The sequence below is a fragment of the Symphalangus syndactylus genome, chromosome 16, assembly GCF_028878055.3.
Source record: "Symphalangus syndactylus isolate Jambi chromosome 16, NHGRI_mSymSyn1-v2.1_pri, whole genome shotgun sequence".
In the NCBI taxonomy this organism is placed as follows: domain Eukaryota; kingdom Metazoa; phylum Chordata; class Mammalia; order Primates; family Hylobatidae; genus Symphalangus; species Symphalangus syndactylus.
Window position 1 is genome coordinate 15,855,434 of NC_072438.2, and position 26,277 is coordinate 15,881,710.

General features: G+C 47.6%; 1 protein-coding gene across 13 annotated transcripts in view; it reads left to right on the top strand.

Annotated features, from left to right (window-relative positions):
* Window positions 1-26,277, top strand: part of JAKMIP1 (janus kinase and microtubule interacting protein 1) — a 175,766-nt gene that overhangs the window by 79,166 nt on the left and 70,323 nt on the right. For 10 of the 13 annotated variants that reach the window (XM_063619736.1, XM_063619737.1, XM_055245778.2 and 7 more), the window contains 2 exons: window positions 7,909-8,184; window positions 14,951-15,445. In XM_063619736.1, the coding sequence (XP_063475806.1) occupies window positions 8,056-8,184; window positions 14,951-15,445 (624 nt within the window). In that variant the 5' untranslated portion in view covers window positions 7,909-8,055. The remainder of the gene's footprint in view (window positions 1-7,908; window positions 8,185-14,950; window positions 15,446-26,277) is intronic. The other 3 variants (XM_063619739.1, XM_055245780.2, XM_063619738.1) reach the window with 1 other exon arrangement.

Sequence of the window (26,277 nt, forward strand, 5' to 3'; positions counted from 1 at the left end):
CAAATGCACATATATACAGTGTATATTATATGCAGTATATATACACATTATATATACGTATACACTGTAGTATGCTGTATGTACAATTGTATAAGTTGCTTTTCCATTTAATAGGTGGCAAACCTCAGAGTTGGCAGAGTGATGCCCACAGGTCAAATCTGGTCCACAGATGGCTTTTGTTTGGGCTGAAAAATATTTAAACAAATTTACGTGAATTCATTTCTAACGTATACAAATTGGAAAATTTCACATAAAAATCAATGTCAGCTTTCTCTGGAAAAATCAGATCTGGCTCCTCTGTTTAATGCTCTTGGACATCCCTGGAGCCGCGTTGCGATCACTGGAGTAGATGGCGTGTGCCGAGGGCTCACTCCAGTGACTTCCTGCATGTTTGCTATGTGCTCCCTGCTAGGTCCGGGGGCAGGCCGCATGTCTGTGATGGTGTACACTCCTCCACTGCATACCCATCACGGGATTTACTAGTACAAGGAATTCCCTATGGCGGGACATTTAGGTTGCTTCCAACTTTTGCTCTCCTGATGCCTGGCACCATTCTTCGGAAGGTGAGAGGGAAGTTGAAGGCAAGAGAGTATTGGCCTCCAAACAGTCACGTTGTTTGTTCTGGGCCTGAACACTGAGGACCATTTGACGCCCTTGCTCCTTACACAGCCCACTGTTGATAGAGTCATAGGAAAAATCCTGGGTCAAGCTATGGACATTGTTGGTAAATCTGGCAGCACATGCCAATGAGAATGATCATGATGATGAAGATGAAGCTGCTGCCATTTTTTTCTTTTTTAGACAAAGTCTGGCTCTGTTGGCCAGGCTGGAGTTCAGTGGTGCAATCTTGGCTCACTGCAACCTCTGCCCCCCGGATTCAAGCGATTCTCCTGCCTCAGCCTCCCGAGTAGCTGAGATTATAGGTGCGCACCACCACGCATGGCTAATTTTTGTATTTTTAGTAGAGACGGGCTTTCACCATGTTGGCCAGGCTGGTCTTGAACTCCTGATCTCAGGTGATCCGCTTGCCTCGGCCTCCCAAAGTGCTGGGATTACAGGTGTGAGCCACTGTGCCCGGCCTGCTGCCATTTTTTGAGCATTGCTTTGTGCCAGGAAGTGTGCCAAGAAATGCCCAAACCTGAAGGCACTTAGCCTCCAGCAGCTCTGCGGAGTGGGGACTCTGACAGCCTCTGAGTCTCCACTTGGGCCATAAAGGACTCATGGAAGGAGCTGAAGCTGGCCTGGGGTGTGCGCTTCACTCTGTTATTTCAGTTCTGCTCAAAAGAGAACCCAGTACCATCTCTTTCATTATTTTGTTGATTGCATAAACAGCACGGCCACCATCACTGGATTTAAAGCGAAACTGAAAATCGCGGGATGTGAACTGATGAGAAGCACATCCCCCATCTCTCCAGGTGCTGCCCGGCAGGGCTCACACGCCACTGTTGTCCGTGGGCCTCCCTCCGTGTCTCTGCCTGGGCTGTTTCTGAGTTAGCTGATGTGCCTTTGCTCGTTCAGCCATCAATAACTTTTGGGTCCTGAGGTTATTTCCAGTTTTCCATTGCCATCAACAATTCAAATTATGCTACTCGCAACATCTTTAGGCAGATTGCTCTTTCCTTTCGGGAATTACTTCCTTAGAATAAATTTCAGGAAGCATATTACTGCGCCTGGGGTAGGAATATGGTAGTAGCTTTTTAAGTCAGCACAATCAATTTGGATTTATTTAAACCAAAGTCATGTACTTACTCAGAGAGAGATTTTTTTCCTAAGGGCTCATTAAGTAATGAACGTTTGTTAAAAAAAAAAAAGTATGGCTAGATTCTTTAGGATAAATTGTTTTCTGTCCACAGAAAGGATTTGACTCTACCAACCTACCCCATTCGTATTTTCTCCAGGGAGACCCCTGGGATCTCCATGTAATTTTTGGTGAAGTTTGCAGGAAGTGTTACAAAGACCTCTTGGTGATGGGCTGGAATTTCTGCTTGTCAGATATTATTTGAACTTGAGTTGTCTTGAAGGAGCTAATTTTCTTTTTGTGCCTGTGTTATTTGAATCCTGCTGTAAAACTGTCAGGCCATGCGGGGCTGGAGGCAGGAGACCTGAGCTGGAAATCCCACGGCAGCCACCGGGTCATCCAACAATCTTGGGCAACTCACTTCTGCCTTCTGAGCCTTACTTTTTTCATCTGCACCTTGGAGGCAAAGGTCCCTTCTAATCTCACCTTGTAGGTTGTGAATTGTGACTGTAGAGGGATGTGAGCTGTTCAGCAGGGAGGCGTTGTGGTTTCTTGATGATATTACACACACTGTGGAGAGGGGCAAGGCAAGGTTTATTCAGACTCATGTTCTGAGGAGCTGGTTGCCTTCGGGCATTAAAAAAAGTGCTGAGTGTGTCCCAGGAGTGGTTTTTTGTTGTTGTTGTTGTTTGTTTGTTTTTGAGACCGAGTTTCACTCTTGTTGCCCAGGCTGGAGTGCAATGGCGTGATCTCGGCTCACTGCAACCTCTGCCTCCCAGGTTCAAGCGATTCTCCTGGCTCAGCCTCCCAAGTAGTTGAGATTACAGCCATGCACCACCACGCCCAGCTAATTTGTATATTTAGCAGAGAGGGGGTTTCTCCATGTTGGGTCAGGCTAGTCTCGAACTCCTGACCTCAGGTGATCCACCCGCCTCGGCCTCCCAAAGTGCTGGGATTACAGGCGTGAGCCATCGTGCCCGGCCCCAGGAGTGGTTTTTTCCTGCTTGCCTGGTATATTAATTTCCTGTGGCCTCTATAAAGCATGACCACAAACTGGGTGGTAAACAGAAATTTACTCTCGCAGTTCTAGAGGTCAGAAGTCCCAAATCACGATGCTGGCAGGGTCGAATTCCCTTAAAAATAGCTGTCAGTCCTTCCCCCCTCCAGCTTTGGGTGGCTGTCGGCTGTCCTGGGCTTCCCTGGTGTGGCTGCAGCGCTCCGATCTCTTCCCTGGCTTCGCGTGGGCTTCTTCTCTGTGTGTCTTCTCTGCGCATCTCCTAGAAGGATTCTTGTCAATGGATTTAGACTTCATCCTACTGCAGGATGATTTCGTCTTGAGATCTTTAACTTCGTTACGTCTTCAAAGACCCTTTTTCCTAATAAGGGCACATCTGCAGGTTCTGGGGAGCAGGATGTGATTGTATCTTTTTGGGGGCCACAATTCAGCCCTCCTCAGCCCTCATCAGCCAGAAGCTCGCCCATGTTGGCCAACCAGAGCTCTGCCCTTGCCTCCTGTGGCCTCAGTCCAGTGTCCCAGCCCTTCTGCTTGCCTCTACAATGTTGTCACCACGAAGCTGTGCTTTAATGAAGGGAGGAAATTTTTCAGCAGGCCTGAGAAGGCCAGACAAGGCCCTGCACCCAGTGCATGGGCAGATGTTGGTGGTGGGCATTGTGGAAGGCTGTGGGGTCAGGCCCAAGAGCCTGGCATATAGGTCAAGGTTGGCGAATATCCACCTTCTGCGAACCAGTCCTGTTGGCTCCAGAATTGAAATATCCCTGCAGCCCACCCATCTCTGACACCACATGTCCCTGGTCCCAGCCTCCATGTCATTTGTCTGTGTCTCAGCAGCCCGGGTGCCCTTTAAACAGTAGGATGATAGTCGCAGAGCCTCTGCAGTGCTTCCTGTGTGACAAGCAGGGACCCATTTCACCCTCGCCACCACGAGTGGGGTAGAGCTATTACCATCTGCACTTCAGCGAAATGGAAATCCAAGTCACACCCTGCTAATGGCTTCCCAGCATGCTCAGGGCAGGGCTTGAACTCTGTCCAGGGCCAGCTTCACGGGCACAGGAGCTGTGCTGTCCTGCAGGGCCTACACTCAGAGGGCCTGGCTCTTGGCTTAATGCTCTGCTGTTGCCGTCATGCAAGTCTTAATAATTTTAAACAAGGAACCTCACATTTTCATTTTGCACTGGGCTGCAAATACGTAGCTGGTCTTGACTCTGTGCTTGGTGTAGAACCCCCATGTGGTCTGGCAGTTTTCCCTTCCCACCGCCTGCCCGTGACAGGTGATATTTGATAGCTGTGTATCACAGTGACCTATAGACTGTTCTTTCCAGCACCTACCACAAGCCATCATTGTTTTCTGTATTCATTTCCATAGTGGTCTTCCTGACTAGATAGTTCTGTGATGGCCGGGACCTTGTCTGGTCCTCCTGCATGCCCAGTATATTAATTTCCTGTGGGCAATTAAAGGGCACCCGCACTGCCAAGGCACAAACGACATGGAGGCTGGGACAGGGGACATGTGATGTCAGAGATGGGTGGGCTGCAGAGATATTTCAGTTCTGGGGCCAACAGGACTGGTTTAAGGGAGATGAATATTCGCCAACCTTAGCCTCTATGCCAGACGAGGTCCAGGGTCAGCAGCGGGGGCTCCCTGTGCCTTGAGGAAGGAGCCTTCTCTGAGGACTCCACCTCCTGTGTGTCCTGGGCAGTCACCCTCCAGCCTGAGGCGCTGAGCCAGTGCCGTGCCCCTTCCTCAACAGTGGGCTGTGCCATCTCCTGCTTGGTGGGCAGCAGGCTCAGAGTGAAAATCCTGGGCACAGCAGACACCAAGCTAAGCTCAGCAGGAGAGTTCCCTGCTGTTGCTCCTGCCGACGAGACCTTTGTGCAGCCCGCAGCCAGAGGGCCTGATCACAGTGATGCTGTGTGGCACTGTGAGCGTCAGGACTATCAACAGTGTGTCCGTGGCACAGAGGCTGGCTGCTGAGGCCCACCCTGAGCTCCGAGGTTGACTTAGCCCAGAACTTTGGACATCCTCCCCTCCTGCACTCCATTCATCTCCACACTCACTGTGGCCCAGCCTGGCAGTGTCTGGCATGGGGTGTTGAGAGTACCAGGCTTGGCATCAGCCCATGGAGATTTATTCATCCTGGAATTGGATGGAGCTTGGACTTTGGGCTGGGCATAGGGTGGGGTGCACAAAGGTGGGAGCTAAGGTTCTGACCCAGAGGAGCTGACAGTTGACACACAGGGCAGGGCAGCCCTTTCCGCCACCGGCAGCCCAAAGAGTTGGCAGACTTGCAGCCACCCCATCCTGCCTGCGAGGCCTGTGGGCCGCTCCTGTGGATGTGGTCCTTTTGCTTTCTCTTCAGCTTTTTAGTGGTGTCCTTCCTGGCTAATTGCAGATATTTTTCTTGCCTTTCTTATAAAACAAAACAAAACAAAACAAAACAAAAAAACTGCACTGCTTCCTCTTAAAAGCAGTCATTGAAGTAGAAAATTGTACTTACCTAGAAGAGTCTAAAGAAGAGAATAGATATCACCTATAACTGCATCCCCCAGGTGGTCCCTGTCAGCATCCTGGGGGCATGGCTGCCATGTCCTTTCCACCGTATCCCCAGGGTGCAGGGCTGGCACCTTGCAGGTGCTCAACACATATTTGTGACTGAGTGAAAATAATGAGCAAATATATATATAGCAGAAAATTGAAACTATAAGTTGTATTTGTTTTTTATTTTTATGTATTTATTTATTTATTTATCTTGAGATGGAGTCTCCCAGGCTGGGGTGCAATGGCACGATCTTGGCTCACTGCAACTTCTGCCTCCCAGGTTCAAGCAATTCTCCTGTCTCAGCCTCCTGAGTAACTGGAATTACAGGCGCGCACCACCACGCCCTGCTAATTTTTTATATTTTTAGTAGAGAAGCAGTTTCATCACGTTGGCCAGGCCGGTCTCAAACTCCTGACCTCAGGTGGTCTGCCCACCTCGGCCTCCCAAAGTGCTGGGATTACAGGTGTGAGCCACCGCACCCGGCCTGTTTTTTTATTTCACCTTTTTCACTCTTTGTGGTACTGACCTTGTCCCCATGTGGACTTTTCTGTCGGGGCTTAGACGTCATTTACTTGATCTATCCCTTCTGGCTGAGTGTTGTGTTGTTGGGATGGACATCCAAGTGTTTCTATCAGAGGCTGTATCTCTGGTATTTCCTTAAAGCACATTCCTAGAAGTGGCCACATAAAGGAGTAAAAAGGAGCAAGCTTCCTTTTCTGGTGTTGTGTTTTGTGTGTCTTCCTGCCCATCAGGGTATGGGGAGGTGCACTTCAGACTCAAAGGCTGACTTCTGAGAACCGCTGTGGTTATAAAAGCGGCACGTCAGCGGAGGCGAGGAATGAATTATGTATCAAGCTCTAAGTCAGATCAAGGCAAATGGAGTTCATACTTATCTGAAGACAGAATGTACCTTTCTGGAATCGATCAGCGGTGATGTTGATTAGCCCAGAATAATCCTTCATGGTGTGTTGAGAAACACCACTCTCTCCTGTTCAGGAGGAAGGCAGCCGGCCTCCATCACTGCCTGCCAGATTTTGTAGCTCGGAGGGATGTTCCAGGGCCCCAGGGCTAGCAGGTCCCGCCTGACTTCAGTTCATGGCCACTGAGCATCTGCAACTTGCTGGATGCACTGGCGGTGTGGAGACCCCACCCCAGACCATTCCTGGGCACCCCTGTCCGGTACTTCCTGCATCTCCTGTCCACAGGCTGAGGTCACATGGACTCCAGGAGGCCAAGTCCAATGTCCAGCTTCAGGTCCTCACCTTGACCTCTTTGGGGCTGCCCGCTATTGGAGCCGTCCTTCTTCTAGACACACGATCTTCTGCAGCCTCCCCGGGGCTTTCTCTCCTTCCGTCCTGTTCCTGGCCTTCCTTGCCAATTTTGTCTCATCTGCCCAACCTCCCAAGTTAGCATTCCTTGACACTGGAGTGTTCCCTCCTCGCTCTGCATTCATTCCCTACGTGATCTAATCCCAACGCCACGACTCACTGACTGTGTGGATTTAGGTAGCTGACTTCACCTCTCTGTGCCTTCATTTCCTCATCTCTAAAATGGGCCTAGTAAAATCCTCTCTCACCAGGTGTTCCAAGGATGATAGGACAGGATTCCCAGCTCCTGTCACAGGCCCTGGCACCTGATGGGTGCCTCATGACTCTCCTGCTGTCGCTCACTCACTCATTCATTCATGCACTTGGCGGATCCTGATAGAATGCATCTTACCTGCTGCCCTCTGTTCTAGGCATGGAGGACACAGCAGGGGCAGAGCAGGCCCAGGCCCTGCTTACTGGGAACCCGTCCTCATGTAGGGGACATAGATGAGAACTAAGTCAATTACAGTTTGTCAGATAGAAAATGAGAAGGAGAGTGGTGAAGGGAAGGGAGAGCAGAGGCGGGCTTTCCGAGGCCGCTTGGGGTGGTGATTAGGCTCAGTCCTGGCTCACCCACTTCCAGCTGTGGACCTTGATCAGGTTCCTACTGTTTCCTCTCTCAGTAGTTGAGTGACATCACCAGCAGTCAACCTCTGTGTGTCTCAGTTTCCTCATCTGTAACACTGGGTGACATCACCTACCTAGTAGGGAAGGAAACCACTAACCCCTGAAATCGAAAAGTCCATTTCTCTAAGTGTGGTCCTCACACCCTGCTCCAGAATTGCCGGGATTGTGGATGGAAATGCAGATTCCCTGGCCCACCATGCTCCTCATGCTTCGAGCTCTGGATGAAGCCCAGGGCCCTGCTTTTTGGAAGAAGCACCTTGGGAGACACAGGCTCACTGATGTTGGCAGACCATGGTCTGCAGGCTGCTGAGATGGGCTGGTCCCATCCTGATGGGAGCAGGATGGACTGAAGCTACTCCAGGTGTGGTCACCTGGGAGCCTCACCTGGGAGCTTGTTAGAAATGCAAATCAGATTCTCTAGGGGTGGGCCCAGGACTCCACGCCTTAACAACCTCCAAGTGATTCTGCTGCAGCCCCCATCGGGAAGGCTCTAGGCCAGTCTGGGAGTGGCAGGTCATGCTCCAGATGAGGCAGGTGCCTGGCCCAGGGTGCCCGAGGGAGGGACACCAGCTCCCCACCCTTCTCTCTCTGCTAACTCAGTTTCCCTCCTTCCTTCAGGATCCCAAGTGATGGTGGTTTCCTCGGAGGGCGAGCTGAGTCCCGCGCGACTGGTTAGCACGGTGGAGCTGGTAGCCACGCCTGCTGGCTGGCGTGCGTGAACGGGTGTGAACCGCAGGATCTCAGCACTCTGACCCAAGGGGAAGCATGTCGAAGAAAGGCCGGAGCAAGGGCGAGAAGCCCGAGATGGAGGCGGACGCGGTGCAGATGGCCAACGAGGAGCTGCGGGCCAAGCTGACCAGCATTCAGATCGAGTTCCAGCAGGAAAAGAGCAAGGTGGGGGCTGGCGCCAGCTCAGCAGCGGCTGGGCTGCAAATGTCCCTTTGGGCAGTGTTGCCCCTGAGGCATGTGTGTGGAGAGCCTGTTCCACAAGGGGGGCCAAGGGGGGCCACTTCACCTCTCTGCCCTGCTGTCTGTCCCTTTGCAGTACAGAGACTGCTGGGCAGGAGTCTGGGCCCCACCAGTGCTTGCTGTGACCTTCAACAAGCCACTGAACACCCCATTCTTTGATTTCTCTTACCTGCAAGATGGGGGTTGTCAGAAGAAAAATGTTTGACAAATTCAGTTTAGCAGAGATTAACTGAGCAAAGAACGATTCGAGGACGGGGCAGTCCCCAGCACAGAACACGTTCAGAGAAACCTGCATGTGGTCAGACAGCATTCATTATGGGGACAGAAAACAGAAGAGGTGCTGAGGCTACTTGACCGGTTACAGCTTGACCCTTGATCCGTGGCTCACCTGTGATTTACTCATGCTCAGCTGCTGTGATTGGCTGAGCCTCGGCTATTTGTTTAAAAATGCTCCCAAGTCAGGTTTTCGGTTAGTTTGCCTGCTGAGTTAGGTTGCAGTTCATTATACAGGAACTCATGCATGAAGGCATCCTCAGGCTAAGTTTAGTTTAATTCAGCAGGGTCATGGCGGTACCAGCTTTTCCTAAATTCCAAAAGGGAGGAGGGCTTAGTGAGGTATGTCCCACTTCCCCGCTTCCCATCATGGCCTGAACTAGCTTTTCAGGTTAACTTTGGAAGACCCTTGGTGGAGACGAGGGGTCCGTTCAGATGGTCAGGAAGCTTCAAAGTTTATTTTTGGTTTATGCTGCCTTGAGGTCTTCTAAGCCATATATTTGCTTTCCTAGATGTGGTGGGGCTGTGGTCTGGACTCAGGGCTCTGCTAGGTAAAGAGCTTGGAACAGAGCCTGGCTCTGGGGTGTGAGCTACTTTCCTCTCTCCTAAAGCAGATTTGAGCTTTGGAGCTGGTCAGGACAGTGCCTGGTTGGGTGCTGGGAGTCTAATTAAAGCACGGGCTGTCACAGAGGGGAGGAGCACAGGCTTTCTAGGCAGACCTGGCTTCAAACCTCAGCTTGTCCCCTAACTGGTCTCATGATCTTGGCCAGGTGACCAAAAGTCTCCAAAACCTGTGTCTTCTCATCTGACACCAGCTATTATGGTGTAATAATAGCTGTCTGGATTAAGATGGTCATGAGGATCTGATTAATGGATGCAATAAAAAGCCCCATCAACATCTGGTGCCCAGGCACAGCTGCAGTCCTGTTTGGTGGCCTGGTTCTGACTTGGGTGGGCTTGAGGGTAGAGCAAGCCCAGGGCTCTGTGAGCCGAGAGAGGAGCTGCCAGCCAGGCTGAGCACAGAAAGGGGACGGAGATGCAGGCTTGCTCCTGGGTGGCGCGAGCAGTTGAAGGTCTACCTGAAGCCCTGAAGGTGCCCTCTGGCTCCTGCTGTAGTACCTGGAGTGATGGGTGGAGGCTGCTTGGGGGATTGTAGCAGGCGTCCCTGTCTTGTTGAGCTGGGACTCAGGCCGCCAATGGAGTGCTGGGCCAGATCCAGCTTCCAGGTGGGGACGGGGCTGGGGCCTGGGATCTGGCTCCAACCCCAGCTCAGGATGGCCGCACAGAGCAAAGGCTGAGTTCTAGACCAGGGGACTGGGCTTCTGGAACTTGGGCACAGATGCACCTGTCTCCATCCCTAGGTGTTCAAGATTCCAGGCCGAGTGCACCCAGCCTCTTTTAGACATGGATGCTGGTGATGATGACCTGTTCACCCTTTAGCCAGGTCAAGAGGCCAGGTCACCTCCGGGGCTGGGGCTGGGGCTGACTGGCTGGGGGTGTAAGGGCTGGCAGCTTGTATCTGGACGTAGCCACAGCAGCTGTGGTGACAGGGAAAGCTGCTCACTCACATCACACTGCCGGGGCTCCATCCCCTCTCCACCGCCACCCCTGCCTGAGGTCTTAGAAGCTGTGTAACCCCCTGCCTCAGTTTTCCCATCTGTAGATGGGGACCTCCAAGGTGTCTGCCTCCTGGGTTGTTTGAGGAATGAATAAGTCAGTCACACACAGGGCCTGGGTGCTGCCTGTCATACTCTCACATGACCATCAGGGTGACATTTACATGCCTACTGTGCAGATAGCATCAGGTGCTTTAGAGGGTGTCATGACCCTGGCAGTGACCTGAGAGGTCAGGTGTGGCTTCCCCCGTGTTACAGGTGAGCAAACCAAGGGCTGGAGAGGGCGGGGACTTGCCCAGGTGTGTTAGCTTGCCAGGGCTGCAGTAACCAAGTCCCACAGATGGGGCGGCTTACACAACAGACGTTTGCTGTCTCGCAGTCCTGGAGGCTGGCAGCCACAGATCCAGGTGTCAGGATTGGCTCCTTCTGAAGCCTCTCTCCTTGGCTTGCAGATGGCCGCCCTCTCCCTGTGTCTTCACGTGGCTTTCTCCTCTGTGTGTGTCCGTGTCTGTATTTCCTCTTCTTACAAAGACTCCAGGCAACTTGGATTAGGGCCCACCCTAATGACCTCATTAGGCTCTATCTCCAAATGCAATCACATCCTGAGGTCCTGGGGGTTCAGACTTTAACATACGAATTTCAGGGGGACACAGTTTAGCCCCACACACGAGGCCAGCACAGTAGGTGGTATTGCTGGGTTGAAAGCCAGGCCCATGCGGACCCCAGGCTGGGCCTCCCCGTTACCAGGCTGCCTCCCTGCCTCTCGGACGTGTGGCAATTTCCACTTGGATGCACGCTGGCTGCTTATTTTCTCAATCCAGCCATCCCTGTGGCCCCTTCAGGTTGACTTTACCCATCTGGCTGCTGGAAGAATTTCAATTCTCTGAGAATTCTGCAACGTGCTTATTGACCGGCACAAAAAACATAAATGCAAACTTTACAATTGCATTGAAGTGTTACTTTGATGTGATCTCACAATCACTGTCAATGTCCCATTTAAAGTGCTGGTATTTTAGCAAAGCATCCCTGTTGAACACTGTAGGATGAGGGAGGGTGATAAACGTGTCTGTCTGTTCATCTGCAAGCCCCTGGCACGCATGCTCCATGCCTGGGCTGAGTGAGAAGTGTTTGGAAGTAACTCAGAGACAGCCCCTGTCCTCAGGTCAGATGGGTACAGAGGCTCACAGGAAGCCGGCAATATAGCAGCCCTGGGCACATTGCATCAGAGGTTTTAGAAAATAGTGCAGGGACAAGCAGAACCCAAGGCTTCGCAGGGGCAGTTTTCTGGGGGTTTTGTGGAGCACTTCCTTACTTTCTGGCATTATAAGATGCCCCAGGCTCCGCAGTGGCTCACGCCTGTAATCCCAGCACTTTGGGAGGCCGAGGCGGGCGGATCATGAGGTCAGGAGATCGAGACCATCCTGGCTAACATGGTGAAAACCCATCTCTACTAAAAATATTAAAAAATTAGCCGGGCGCAGTGGCGGGCGCCTGTAGTCCCAGCTACTCGGGAAGCTGAGACAGGAGAATGGCGTGAACCTGGGAGGCAGAGCTTGCAGTGAGCCAAGATCGTGCCACTGCACTCCAGCCTGGGGGGCAGAGCGAGACTCCGACTCAAAAAAAAAAAAAAAAAAAAAAGATGCCCCAGGCTCATCTTGTATATTTCCTACCCCCCAGTCCTAGACCCAGCAATTTCTCTAAGGGGTCCTGGTTCCTTTTGTTGGAGAATGGCATTAGAAACAAAGATCTGGGCACCAGGCGTGCCCATCACTGCTGCGGTGTCATTGTTTCTAGGCCCTCTCAGCTGCCAGAACAAGGAAATATATGTGTGTACTGACCTGCGTATGTACACATGCCTGTAACTATTTCCATATATGACATCTATATCCATACAAAGTCAAACATGAGTTCTTATAGATGTCCCAAGACGCACCCACTGCCACATGGCTCACTTCAGCCTCCTCTTGCTTGTCTGTAACCTCTCACTCCAAGTGGGAAACCTGGCTTCCCCACCTGCCATCACTTTCTTGTTCAACACTATACATGTGTGATGGTTTCAGAGTAGTTAACTGGTACCCATGAGATTTGGAGGGCTTTGAGCATGGAGGGTGTGGTGGGAAGGGCTGCTGCAGGTGGCTTGGGCAAGGGGGAAGTGGGGAAGTGGCCAGGCCTGGGCATGGAGAGCCAGCGTTGCTGGATTGGATGGGGATGGGGATGGAAAGGGACGAATCTGACTCACTCTCTGAGTGGGAATGGCAAGTGGGGGTGGTGCCGGTGGTTCAGATAATTTCTCCACACCATTCCCCACACCCCCAGGGCATGCTCCCTGTCTTGGCCTTTGTGTTATGACTGCATTTAGAGCCCAAGTGCTGAGGAGCGGCTGGTGTGGGTGCCTCTACACTTGGGGTAGCTTGGAGGCAGCTGGAGGTGAAGTGCTGGGCGGCTCTTTTTGGCCTGCTCAGCCGGATGGAGTGGTGGTGGGAGGGAGTGCTCTGTGCCCATCAGGGGTCACCCCAGCCTCACTCTGCTGCTTCTGTGGCATAGGTCGTCACCTGGGCTTGTTCCTCAGCAGCTTTGGGCAGAGCTGGAGGGACCTAACAGGGCCCTGTCCCCAGGCCCCTGCCTCTCTGTCACCATCCCTGCCCTACACACCTGGATCACCAGCCTCAGCAGCACCTCTGCCCTTTCCAGGAAGCAGCCCCTAGACCCCCCGGGCTGCCCTGCACAGGCCTCTGCCCACCCTTCCGTGTTCCTCACCCCCTTTCTACCTGTGTCTCTCACACGAGGCTGCCCACACCTGAAGCACAAAGTCAGAACCACGATAACAACAGACTTCCATTTACCCACCCACAGTCACCTCATCTTCCTCCTCCCAACGGGCCTTTGAGGGGCAGCTGTTGACATCCCTGTTTCCTAGCAGAGGAAACTGAAGCTCTGGAAGATTGTGTGGTCAGTTTCTTCAGAGAAACAGAAACAATAGGTTGTCTCTCACACACACACACACACACACACACACACACACACACACACCACAGAGAGAGAGGTTGTTTGTTAGTTTTAAGGAATTGGCTTATGCAATTGTGAGGCTGGCAAATCTGAAATGTGTAGGGCAGACCAGCAGGCTGGAGATTCAGGCAAGGGTTGATCTTGCAGCTTTGAGTCCCAGTGCAGTCTGGAGGCAGAGTTCCTTCTTCCTCAGGGGACCTTGGTCTTCTCTTAAAGCCTTCGGCTGATTGGATGAGGCCCACCTACATTGTGGAAGGCACTGTGCTTCACCCAGAGTCTACTGGTGTAAATGTTAATCTCTTATAAAATATACCTTCACAGCCACATCTGGACTGGTGTTTGACCAAACGACTGGGCATTGTGGCCCAGCCAAGTCGACCCACAACATCAACCACCATAGAGGTAGAGAAATTTGCCTGGGGAAACACAGCTCATCAAAGCAGATTAGGATCTCATTGGATCTGACCCTGCTGACCCCAGGTGGCTGTCGGCATTAACCAGGGACTTAAGACAGTGTTGCCTCGCAGGAGGGAGAACAGTCAAAAACATTTTGTCCATAACCGGGACAATTATGTTAAATACTTAAAGTTCTAGCTTCCTGCTACTAAATCCACTAGGAAAAGATGCTGATTGCTGCCCCCAGGGTAAGGTGGACAGAGCATAGACTGGTCTCCTGGCTTCATTCCTATAATTGTGAGTATCTGGTGAAAGGAGATGTTGATCTTGTGTGTTTGCCTGGTTTGGTTTTATTTGCTTCTTTATCTGCTGTTATAAGTAAGGATTTATCAATACTCAGGTGCCATTGTAAAACTTCTCACCTAAAATTAATTTTAACATGTTACTATGCTATCAACAGTGTGGTCTGGGGAAAAACGTTGCCATTTTCCCTGGAAGCAGCTTGTCCATCAGAGGCAATTCATTTCAGGTCTTCAGAGAGGGGAAGATTTCAGGAAATAAGGGCTTGTCAAGCATTCCTGTGGAATGTGTGTTGAGTGATATTTGAAACAAAAAGGTTAAAGCAAGCATTTTGAAGTGTTTTAAGAACACATTCCCTTGGGACGTTTTATAAGTAATGTTTTGAATTGTTTGCTCATAAAATAAATAGGCTCAAGGCAGGGTGGGTCGGCTGGCAGCACAGGGTCCTCATCCCTCACCCTGGGCTGGTCACCAGACCATCTCTGATCCTTGGCTGCCTCATGATAAAACAGAGGAGAGAGAGAGGAAGAGAGAGAGAGAGGGAGAAAGAGAGGGAGCTCGCTACCTCCTTCCCAAGACCGTGAGGGGTTAATGTGGCAATGTGGGTGATGCATTGGAGCCCCCGGCCCAGCTAGGGACCCCGCTCAACAAGAATGGTGCCCCCTGCTCACTGCCCCCCAAGACTTAGAAGCCTGGTCTGTCTTCTCCAACTCCAGAGTCCGTGCATGGGGCCCTGGAAATATATTTCTGGTTTACAATCTTTTGGGTCTTGGTGATGATTTCTGCAGGGTGTGTTTTGTGATTGAGCAGTTGTCTCAATCTACAACCTGGAAGAGATGCCAAAGGCTTGAATGCCTCTCCAGCATCCTCAGGGGGTTTCCACCCCCAGGGAAAATCTCAGGGAACTAGCAGGAGAGATTCTAAGTGGGGCTGGCAGGAGGGTCAGGCCTGCAGGGCATTGCCGAAGGGGGAATCCATGGGAACGTGGGCCCAGGTGGGTGTCTTGGGCGTGGGGAGGCTGTGGCCAGCTCCGCCAGCTGTGACCCTGATCCTGACCCTGACCCTGACCCTGACCGGCTCTCTCGCCGCTCTGGCTGCAGGTGGGCAAACTGCGCGAGCGGCTGCAGGAGGCGAAGCTGGAGCGCGAGCAGGAGCAGCGACGGCACACGGCCTACATTTCGGAGCTCAAGGCCAAGCTGCATGAGGAGAAGACCAAGGAGCTGCAGGCGCTGCGCGAGGGGCTCATCCGGCAGCACGAGCAGGAGGCGGCGCGAACCGCCAAGATCAAGGAGGGCGAGCTGCAGCGGCTGCAGGCCACGCTGAACGTGCTGCGCGACGGCGCGGCCGACAAGGTCAAGACGGCGCTGCTGACCGAGGCCCGCGAGGAGGCGCGCAGGGCCTTCGATGGAGAGCGCCTGCGGCTGCAGCAGGAGATCCTGGAGCTCAAGGCAGCGCGCAAGCAGGCAGAGGAGGCGCTCAGTAACTGCATGCAGGCTGACAAGACCAAGGCAGCCGACCTGCGTGCCGCCTACCAGGCGCACCAAGACGAGGTGCACCGCATTAAGCGCGAGTGCGAGCGCGACATCCGCAGGCTGGTACGTGTCGCCCCCCTCCCCCGCCCGTGGGCACGCAGCCTTCCCTCCCTGCACGCATGGGGGAAATGCGGAGCTCCGAGGACCTGCTGTGCTGCGGGCATTGTTCAAAGCACTGGGGCCCCAGCGACGTCCCTGCCGTCTTAGGTGTAGTAAGGAGGCTTTGGGGCTGCAGGCAATCGGCTCAAAGAACAGTTTCCCCATTTGTCAAAGGAGCTTAATGGAGACTAGGGAGGGTTGTTGCAAATGCATCGTGATGGCATATCTAAGTGCCGGGCATTTATTGATTCATTTACTTCAACAACCATGAGCAGACGTCCATCTCCAGGTAAGATGCCGCAGGTCAGGGCAGGCCGGCCAACTGGCTGCAACAGCAAGGGAAAAATATAAATTGCAAATAGTCCTGTTTTGAAAGATACTGGAGATCTGTGAAAGCTGTGGAGTGTGGATGAACTAAAATTCCGAAGGGAAGGGGAAAGAGCCCTGCCTAGGCGGCCTAATTGCCAGCTGCTTTCTTCCCTTGGGGCATTTGTGGATTCTGGGTGTGGGCTGAAGATTGGATGTCCTAAGAGAGACGAGTAGGACTTTTTGCCATCTCAGAGTGGGCATGAAAGAATGGAAACCAGAGGAGCCCCACCTAGGCCAGCTGGCTGCACAGGAGGTCCTCCTGCGTCCTGGAGTGAAGGGGGAGGCTGGTGAGCCCAGCTGGAAAGGCAGAGTGACAGCTCCCATGCCCTCACTGGACGTAGGAGACAAAGGCAGGGGGCCCGCCACAAACACATGACCAGTCTGCCCCTCAGGGCGTTTGTCACACTTTGAAGCTGTGTGGGGCAGGAGGCTAAGAAGTAAAGTAAGCTGAGGTTTTCAGACTGGATCAAACAGTAACAGTGATATTTACAAGAGAGACATCTTAATTATGAGGACATGGTGACATGGAGCATAAGAGGATGGGGAAAGATACACTGTGCAAGCACTTCCCAAAAGCAAAGCTGGTCTGGCTGTATTAATGTCAAATGCTCTAAGGCAAGAAGTAATACTAAAGACACAAAAGGACAGTTCTTAATAATAAAGGGTCAATTCAGTGGGAATGCATTCAATAACAAAACCTCAAAATGTCTAAAAGAAAAAAATTATCAACACTAAAAGGAGAAACAGACAAATCCACACTTATGGTTGGGGATGAACACACTTCTCTCAGCAAACAGTAGAACACACAGACAAAGAAGGAATAAAGACATGATTTCACCAACACAATTAACCGACGTGAACTTACCTGACAGAGCACTCTATTCCACAACTGCAGAATACTGTGGACACGACATACTTTTATCACTATAGACCACATTTCAAAATTTGTGGGTTGTAATTAGTCCTTAGAGCAAAACATGTTTTAGACAAAAAGAAGAAATGCTGAAAATCAAGCATCTAAGCTTCTATCTCAGGAAGAAAGAAAAAGAACAGCAAATTAAACTTCAGAGAGTAGAAGGAAGGAAATTTTAAAGAGCAAGAAACAGTGAAATAAAATCAATAAAGAAAATCAACAAATTCAAGAGTTAATTAAAACTGGTAAATTGACAAACATTTAGCAATATTGATAAAGCAAAACAGAGACAATAAATTACTAATATCAAAAATGTAAAGGGAGAAATACCACAGCTCCTACAGTCAATAAAACCACAGCAAACAGCATATACCAATAAACTTGAAACCTCCATAAAATGAACATATTCCTTGAATAAGCACAATGTACCAAAACTGACATGAAACAAATAGAAAATCTAGGTAGTCCTATAGCTCCTAAATAAATTAAATCTGTAATGAATAATTTTCCTATGAAGAAAGGCCCAGACCTAGATGGCTTCACAAGTGAATTCTTTCAAGTGTTTTAAGAAAGAAGTAAAACTAATTCTAGCCAAAGTCTTCCAGAAAATAGAGAATTAGGAACACAGTTTAACTAACTTATGAAGCCAGTGTAACTCTGATTCCAAAAGCAATAACATTACAGGATAAGAAAACTTTTGGATTACCTTTTATGAACATAGATACAAGAGTATGAGCAAGATATTAACATATCAAATCCAGCAATACATAGGAAGGCTAATAAGTCATAACCCAGCTGGGTTTATTCTGAAAATATAAAGATTGGCTTCATATTCTAAAATCACTGAATATAATTCAACATAATAATATGATAAAAAAGAAAAAAAACCATGTGGTCGATCATCTTCATAGATGCAGAAAAATCTGTTGGTAAAATTCAACTTCATGATATAAACTCTCAGAAAACCAGGAATAGAATGGAATTTCACTAATATGATAAATGGTTCTATCAAAAATCTGTCACAAGCAATATACATAATGATGAAATATTGAACAGTTCCCACCCAAGTTCAAGGTCAAAACAAGATGTTGACTATTACCACTTCTAGTCAACATTGCACTGGCCAGGATGTCAAATACAAAATAAAATAAATAAAAGTTTTATTGGGAGGCTGAGGCAGGCAGATCACGAGGTCAGGAGATCGAGACCATCCTGGCTAACATGGTGAAACCCCGCCTCTACTAAAAATACAAAAAATTAGCCAGGCGTGGTGGCGGGCGCCTGTAGTCCCAGCTACTTGGGAGGCTGAGGCAGGAGAATGGCGCGAACCTGGGAGGCAGAGCTTGCAGTGGGCCGAGATCGCGCCACTGCACTCCTGCCTGGGCGACAGAGCGAGACTCCATCTCAAAAAAAAAAAAAAAAAAAAAAGTTTTAGAGAGGGAGAAAAAAGGGAAACTCATTATTTGCAAGTGCTATGGTTGTGATGTAGAAAATCCAAGAGACCTGTTTTAGTTCATTACTGTTGCTATAACAAAACAACACAGACTGGGTAACTTATATATAATAGAAATTTATTTCTTACCATTCTGGAGGCTGGGAAGTCCAAGATCCAGGCACTGGCAAGTTCAGTATCTGGCAAGGGTCCAGTTTCTGCTTCTAAGACAGTGCCTTGAATGCCATGTTCTCACATGGCAGAAGGAGTGGAATGACAAAAGAGAGGCAGGCAGCTCATATTTCTCTTATAAGGTCACTAACTCCCTTCATAAAGTCTTTGCCCTCATGACTTAATCACCTCTTAAAGGCCCCACCTCCTAATACTATCACATGGGTGATAAGTTTCAATGTATGAATTTTTGTGAGACACATTCAGAACATGGCAAGACCGTACAAACTATTAGAATTAATAAGTGAGTTTATCAAAGTCTGTGTATACAAGGTACATACACACAAATAAGTTGTTTCAATATATCAGCAGTGAACAATTAGAAAATGAAATCTTAAAAAATATCATTTACAGTAGAGCACCACAAAATTCAAATACCTAGGAATAAATCTAAGGAAAGTTGTGTAAGATGTCTCCCCTGAAAACTATAAAACATTGCTGAGAAAAACTTAAGGAAATCTAAATCAATGGAAAGGGATATCATTTTCATCGATTAGAAGACTTAGTATAGATATCAGTTTTTCCATGATTGATCTACAGATTCAGTGCTATCCCTTACCAAAATCCCAGCAGACTTTTTTTTTTTTTTTTAACTGAGTCTTGCTTTGTTGCTCAGGCTGGAGTGCAGTGGCGTGATCTCAACTCACTGCAACTTCTGCCTCCTGGGTTCAAGCAATTCTCCTGCCTCAGCCTCCCGAGTAGCTGGGATTACAGATGCCTGCCACCATGCCCGGCTAATTTTTTTTTTTTTTTTTTTTGTATTTTTAGTAGAGATAGGGTTTTGCCATGTTGGCCAGGCTGGTCTTGAACTCCTGATCTCAAGTGATCCACCTGCCTCGGCCTCCCAAAGTGCTAGGATTACAGATGTGAGTCACCACGCCCAGCCGCCAGCAGACTTTTTAAATGCAGACATTGGCAAGCAGATTCTAAATTTGATGTAAAAATTGAAAGGATGCGGAATCACAATCTTGAAGAAGAGAAAAATTGGAAGTTTCATACAACCTATAACAAAGTTTACTACAAAGCTACAGTAATCAAGACAGTAAGGTTGAAGGTTAGAGAGACAGGTCAATGGAACAGAATAGTCCAGAAGTACATCTTCACGTATGTGGAAAAAGATACCGTGGCAGTTCACTATGGAGAGGATGATCTTTCAGTGGACAATATTGGACTGGTTAGCTATCTGTAGGAAAAAAAATAACAGGAAATACACACACACACACACACTCTCTATATAGAGTATGAAGTCTATGTCATACTACCCACAAAGATTAATTCAAAGTGGTCCATAGACCTACATGTAAAAAGTAAAACAATAAAGCTACTAGTAGAAAACAGACTATTTTCATGATCTTGGGACATGGTGAATATTTCTTAAGCAGGACACAATACACTATTTACATAAATATACTATTCAGAGAGGGTTGTACATTGGACATGAAATAATCATTGTTCATCAAAAGGCACCAATAAAAGACAAGGCAAATTACAGACTGAGAGAAGACATGTTCAATACCTATACCGCAAAGAACTTTTGTGCAGATTATAAAAACAACTATAAAACAATGTGAGAAATAACTCAATTAAAAATGGGCAAAAACTTGAAAGAATATTTCAAAAACAGGATAATTAAATGACTAACAAATATGTGAAAAGGTGTTCTACCTCATTGATCATCAGGGAACTAGAGTAAAATTACAACTAGATACAAATTCTCATCCACTAGAATGACTATAAAAAAAGCAATAGACAATAGTAAATGTTGGCTAGCATGTGGAGGAATGGGTACTGTCATTCTGATAGGACTTTAAAATGGTATAGCCACCTTGATAAATGGTTTGGTAGTTTCTTAAAAAGTCTAAAACAAGGACACCTATGGACTCTGTAATTCTACTCCTAAGTATCTACCCAAGAGAAATGAAAACACATATCTATATAAAGATTTGTACGTGAATGCTTATAGCATTAGAATAGTCAATAAGTGGTAAAAGCCCAAATGTCCTCAGTTGGTGAATGGATAAATGTGGCATGTCTATATAGCACAATGTGATTCAGCAATGAGAAGGTATGAAATATTGATATACGCTTCAATATCTATAACATGTCTGAACCTCAGAAACATTATGCTAAATGATAGAAGCTAGACAAAAAAGACCTCATATTGTATGCTTGCATTTATACGAAATCTCCAGAATAGCCAAATCTATAGAGAGAGAGAGTAGGTTAGTGGCTGACGGGGACTAGTTGGAAAGGAGATTAGCTGTAAATGAGCATGAGGGATCTTACTGGGTGAGGAAGCTTCTGAAACAGATTGTAATGATGGCTCCACAACTTGGAAGACTTACTAAAAATCAGTGAAGTTCATGATATATAAATTAAACTCTAAAATGTTTAAAACAAGAAAAATTGGAAATTTAAATAGGATTGATAAAAGTTTAATGGTGGATCTTGTATTTGCATTTAAAATGAGCATATCTATAAGAGGAATAAAAGCACACATGAGATAACACTGCCCAGGCACCAGGATGGCTAAATTAAAAAGCTAACAGTGCCGAGAAATGGCAAGGACGTGGAGCAGCCGTGCCCCCCGGTAGCATCTCATACACTAAAGTGCCCTAAAACGAAACAGAGACATGTTAACTCAGAATTTCTTATCCAGCAAAAAACATTATTTTACAATAAGAGTGAAATAAAGACATTTTAGGTAAAAGGAAGCTGAGATTATTTGTTGCCAGAGGCTGTGCCACCAAAAATGCTAAAGGACGTTCTGCAGGTGAAGAGAAACAATGCCAGACAGGAATTTAGTTCTCTTGGAAGGGAATAAAGAACAGGAGAAGTGGGTAAAGGAGAGTCAAAGTCTGAGACGATCTCTTTTTCTCAATTTATGTAAAACACAAGTGACTATTTAAAGCAAAACAATCACACTGTATTGTGGGGTTTATGACATATGCAGAAGTAAAATGCATAAAATAATGTAGAAAGGATGGGGTGGCGTGGTTGGTGGTAAATGGATCTGTGCTCTGGCACAGTCCTTCAATCTTGTCTGAGGGGGTGCGTGACGCTATGAATTGAAGGAGGCTGTGACAAATCAAGGTTTAAAAAGGCAGCACAGGGAGGCACAGCTAAAAAGCAAATAGGGGAAATAAAATGAGAGACTAAAGAAATGTTTGCACTAAAAGAAGGTAGCAAAGAAGGACCAAAGCAGGGAAAAAAACAGACAGGACAAATGGAGAAGAGACAGCAAAATGGTGGAATTAAACAAGTCATATCAGTAGTTACATTAAATGTAAATGGACTAAACCAGTTAAAAGGCAGAAATTGTCAGAGTGGATACAAAAGTCACACTTTAAATATAAAGAACCACTTTCCCTGAAGGAAAAGGATAGAAAATATGCTCTGTGAGCAATAAATGTAGCAATAGGGTGGATAAAGGTGTATTTAGTCAATGGGGTATTACACAGCAATGGGGAAAAATGAATTTCCAAAACAGGCAAGAAAATGAATGACTTTCCTAGACTTGGTGTCAGAACCAGACCAAAGAAGATGAGCACAAAAGCTACATACTATATGATTTTACTCACATGAAGTTTAAGAAGGGTAAAAACTAATCTAAGGTGCTAGAATAAGAGTGTGGATGACCTCCGGGTGTGGGGCTGATCATGAAGCGGCAGGAGCCAGCCTTCTCGAGCGTCAGGAATCTTTTTCTTTTTCTCTTTCTTTCTTTCTTTCTTTCTTTCTTTCTTTCTTTCTTTCTTTCTTTCTTTCTTTCTTTCTTTCTTTCTTCTTTCTTTCTTTTTATTTCTGTCTTTCTTTCTTTTTCTTCTTTCTTTCTTTCCTTTCTTTTTCTTCCTTTCTTTCTTTTCTTCCTTTCTTTCCTTTCTTTTCCTTCCTTCCTTCCTTCTTTCCTTTCTTTCTTTTTCCTTTCTTTCTCTCCCTCCTTCGCTCCCTCCCTCCCTTCCTTTTTCCTTCAGATGAAGTTTCGCTCTTGTTGCTCAGGCTGCAGTGCAATGGTGTGATCTCGGCTCACTGCAACCTCCACCTCCTAGATTCAAGCAATTCTCCTGCCTCAGCCTCCCGAATAGCTGGGATTACAGGCGCCTGCCACTACGCCTGGCTAATTTTTTTGTATTTTTAGTAGAGACAGGGCTTCGCCATGTTGGCCAGGCTGGTCTCAAACTCCTGACCTCAGGTGATCCCACTGCCTTGGCATCCCAAAGTGCTGGGATTACAGTCGTGAGCCACCACACGCAACCAGGAATGTTTCTTTCCTGACCTGGGTGGTAGTTGCATAAAGTGTGCTCAGGCAGTCGTGGTTTTGGACAACACCTTGTTAAATCAGACTCGTGTATCAGAACCATGTTCTTGAACTCCAAACTCGACACTACACTTTCGTTATCTCTGATTCAAGTCACAGTCAATGCTTTTTTGTCCCACAATGTAAGTGAGCCATAAAGGGCATTGCATTTTAATTATTCTTTCCGGTTCCACGGAGAGAGCTTTCACTACCTCTGAAATATTCAAAGCCAGACAAAAACCTGACATCCTGGTCTTGAGTGATTTTGATCAAGGGAACCAGATTGCATTCCTCCAAGCTGCCTAAGCAAGCACGGGCCTGGCTTTTCCCATGGAATGATTGACTCACGCCATTTGTCAAATGATGATGAGAACGAACACTTCTTATTGCATTTATTGTTGCAAAATGGGGCAGTGATCTGTAAAGCTTCCCCCGTCCTTATGGAGTTTTCCAAAGGTGATATAGAAATAGGTTGAGCATCCCTAATCCAAAGTCCCAAATGCTCCAAAATCTGAAATTTTGTGAGTGCCAACATGAAGCCAGAAGTGGAAAATTGCACACCTAACTTCCTGTGACAGATCACAGTCAAAATGCAGGTGTACAACGCAGTGTATTCAGCATACCCAAGGGGATAAAAGATCCCCCTAGCCCCCTTCAGATGTGATATAGCTTCCATACACACCCAGACTTCCCATGCAAGCATGCTCACATGTTACCATGAACACATTATCTTCTCCACTGTATCAATGGTATGTGTGAATAAGTGTAAGAAATGATTGCATATTGGTAGCATATAAATTCAGAGTCAGAACTGGGCAAGATGGCTCATGACTGTAATCCCAATACTTCAAGAGGCTGAGGTGGGAGGATTTCTTGAGGCTGAGAGTTTGAGACCATCCTGGGCAGTGAGGTCCTGCCTCTACAAAAAATTTAAAAATTAGCCGGACGTGGTGGCATACCCCTGTAGTCCCAGCTACTCAGGAGGCGCAGGTGGGAGGATTGCTTGAAGCCAGCAGACTGAGGCTGCTGTGACCTATGATCATGCCCCTGCACTCCAGCCTGGGTGACAGAAAGAGAGTCTGTCTTGAATAAATAAATAAATTCACTGTCAGGAATGATGGTGATGCCAAAAAACCCCAGACTGTCCACTTGGGTGGCTGAGACAGTGAGACCTTTGCTTTCTGATGTTTCAATGTACACAGACTTTTGTTTCATGTACAAAATTATTGAAAATATTGTATAAAATTACCTTTCAGCTATATATATAAGTGTATGTGAAACATAAATGGATTTCATGTTTAGACTTGGGTCCCATCCCCAAGATATCTCACTATGTATGTGCAAATATTCCAAAATCTAAAAATCCTCAAATCTGTAACACATCTGGTCCCAAACATTTCAGATAAGGGATACTCAACCCGTACTCCCATTTTAGAGGGTAAAATTAAGTGGGAATTTTATACTCAGCCTCAGGCCATTGATCCTCTTTAAAAACTCAATTCTGAATGATACAGGATTAAAAGCAATGTCCAATGGGATCTGAAAATGAATTTGTTATAATGATAATGACAAATATTCTACCCCCAGTTTCCTCAACAGAGTATTTGATGCACAGATGGCAAGCAGGCCTTTAGAAAAATGGAGAGTGAAGATATAGCCTGGGAAACAGTCTTTAAACAATGTGGCAGAGGGTTAATATCCTCAGTGTATAAAAAGTTTATCAAGTTTGCAAAAGGAACAATGGGAATTTATAATTAGTCAAGCCATGGGAACACACAGTTCACAAAGAAGAAAAGCAATGCCTATTAAATATAAAAATTAGTTTAACCTCACCAGTCATGAAATGCAAATTAAAACAGCAGGATGCTATCATTCCCAATCAAAGTAGCCAGGATTTTTTTTTTTTAAAGGTAGGGTAAAATTTAAGTGTCAAAAGAGAAGACAGCAGGTGCCTTTGGCAGGTTGTTCTCAGCCCCAGGGCCTTTGCACAGGCACTCCTGTGTCCTTGGCCAGGAGTGCTCCACCCCCGATCTTTGCACCGCTGGTTCTTTCTCACTGAGTAGCTCCCACCTCGGTGTCCCTTGTGCAGGGAGGCCTGCCTGAGCATCATCTAGACCAGCCCCGAGTCACTCAGTTATATGCCACCTTTTCCCATCCTTGCCACAGCACTTCTCATCTGATATTTTTATCTGTCTCTCTTTGATTATTTCTTGTGTTTCCCCCTACTAGGATCCAAGTTCTGTAAGGACAGGGACTGAGTCTGTCTTGTTCACTGTGAAAGCCCAGAGCCTGTGCAGTGTGGGGCATAGCAGATGCCCCGCACCTCTGTGCAAACAACAGCTTTATGCACGCTCCTGCCCTTTAGTGTGCTAATTCCACTTCCAGGAGTCTACCGACGGAAATGTGCAAAAGCATGCACAAAATCTTACGTACACATCAGATGGCGCCGTGTGTGTTCTGCCAGTGGTCTATTGCATCCGCATTTGCTGCCTCGAGTTTCTGAGTCAGGACAATGACTCAGGCATTTATGACAAGCTATAGGGACTTGGGAAAGTGAACACAGACGGTTAAAAAACAGGATGTATGGCTGCAAACAGGACTCTGTGTTGCGGAAGTAGAATGAGGGGAAGCTGGTGACAGGTGGGCAGGGGCTGCCTCTGGGTCCTGACATCATGGGGGCTTTCTGTTTCCTTCTCTGTTCTTTGTTGTATTTTTAATTTTCCTTCCTTCCTTTCTTCTTTCTTTCCTTTCTTCCTCCCTTCCTTTCTTTCTCTCGCTCTCTCTCACTCCCCTTCCCTTCTTGCCTCTCTCCCTCCCTCCCTCCTTCCCTTCCTTCCTTCCTTCCTTTCCTTCCCTTTTTCCTTTGCTCCTTTCCTTTCTTTTCTTTCCTTCTTTCTTCTATTTCCCTCCCTCCCTCCCTTACTTTCTTCTTTATTTCCTTCCCTTCTTCCTTCCTTTACTACTTCTTTCTTTCTTTTCTTTCATTTCCCTCTTTCTTTTCTTTCCCTTCCTCCCTCCCCCACTCCCCCTTCCTTCCACTTTCCTTCTTTCCTTCCTCCCTCCCTCCCTCCCTCTTCCTTTTTATCTTTCTTCTATCTTTTTTCTTTTTTGACAGGGTCTTGCTCTGTCACCCAGGCTGGAGTGCAGTGGTGCAATCACAGCTCACTGCAGCCTCTACCTTCCAGGCTCAAGCAATCCTCCCACCTCAGCCTCCTGAATAGCCAGGACCACCTATGCCCAGCTAATTTTTTGTATTTTTTGCAGAGACAAGGTTTCTCCATGTTGCCCAGGCTGGTCTGGAACTCCTGAGCTCAAGCAAACTTCCCGCCTCTGCCTCCCAAAGTGCTGGGATTATAGGCGTGAGTGACTGCATCTGGCTGTATTTTTCATTTTCTATAATGGATCTGCATTCGTTTCCTAATAAGAGTTAAAACTTTATTTTTAAAAGAGTGCCACTGTTGGGAACTAGTTTGTCAAGGCAGGAGGAATCAAGGCACAGCTTAACGCCATGGGCCTCAGGATCTCAACTAGGAGAAGAGGGGCCGATGGGCCAGCCT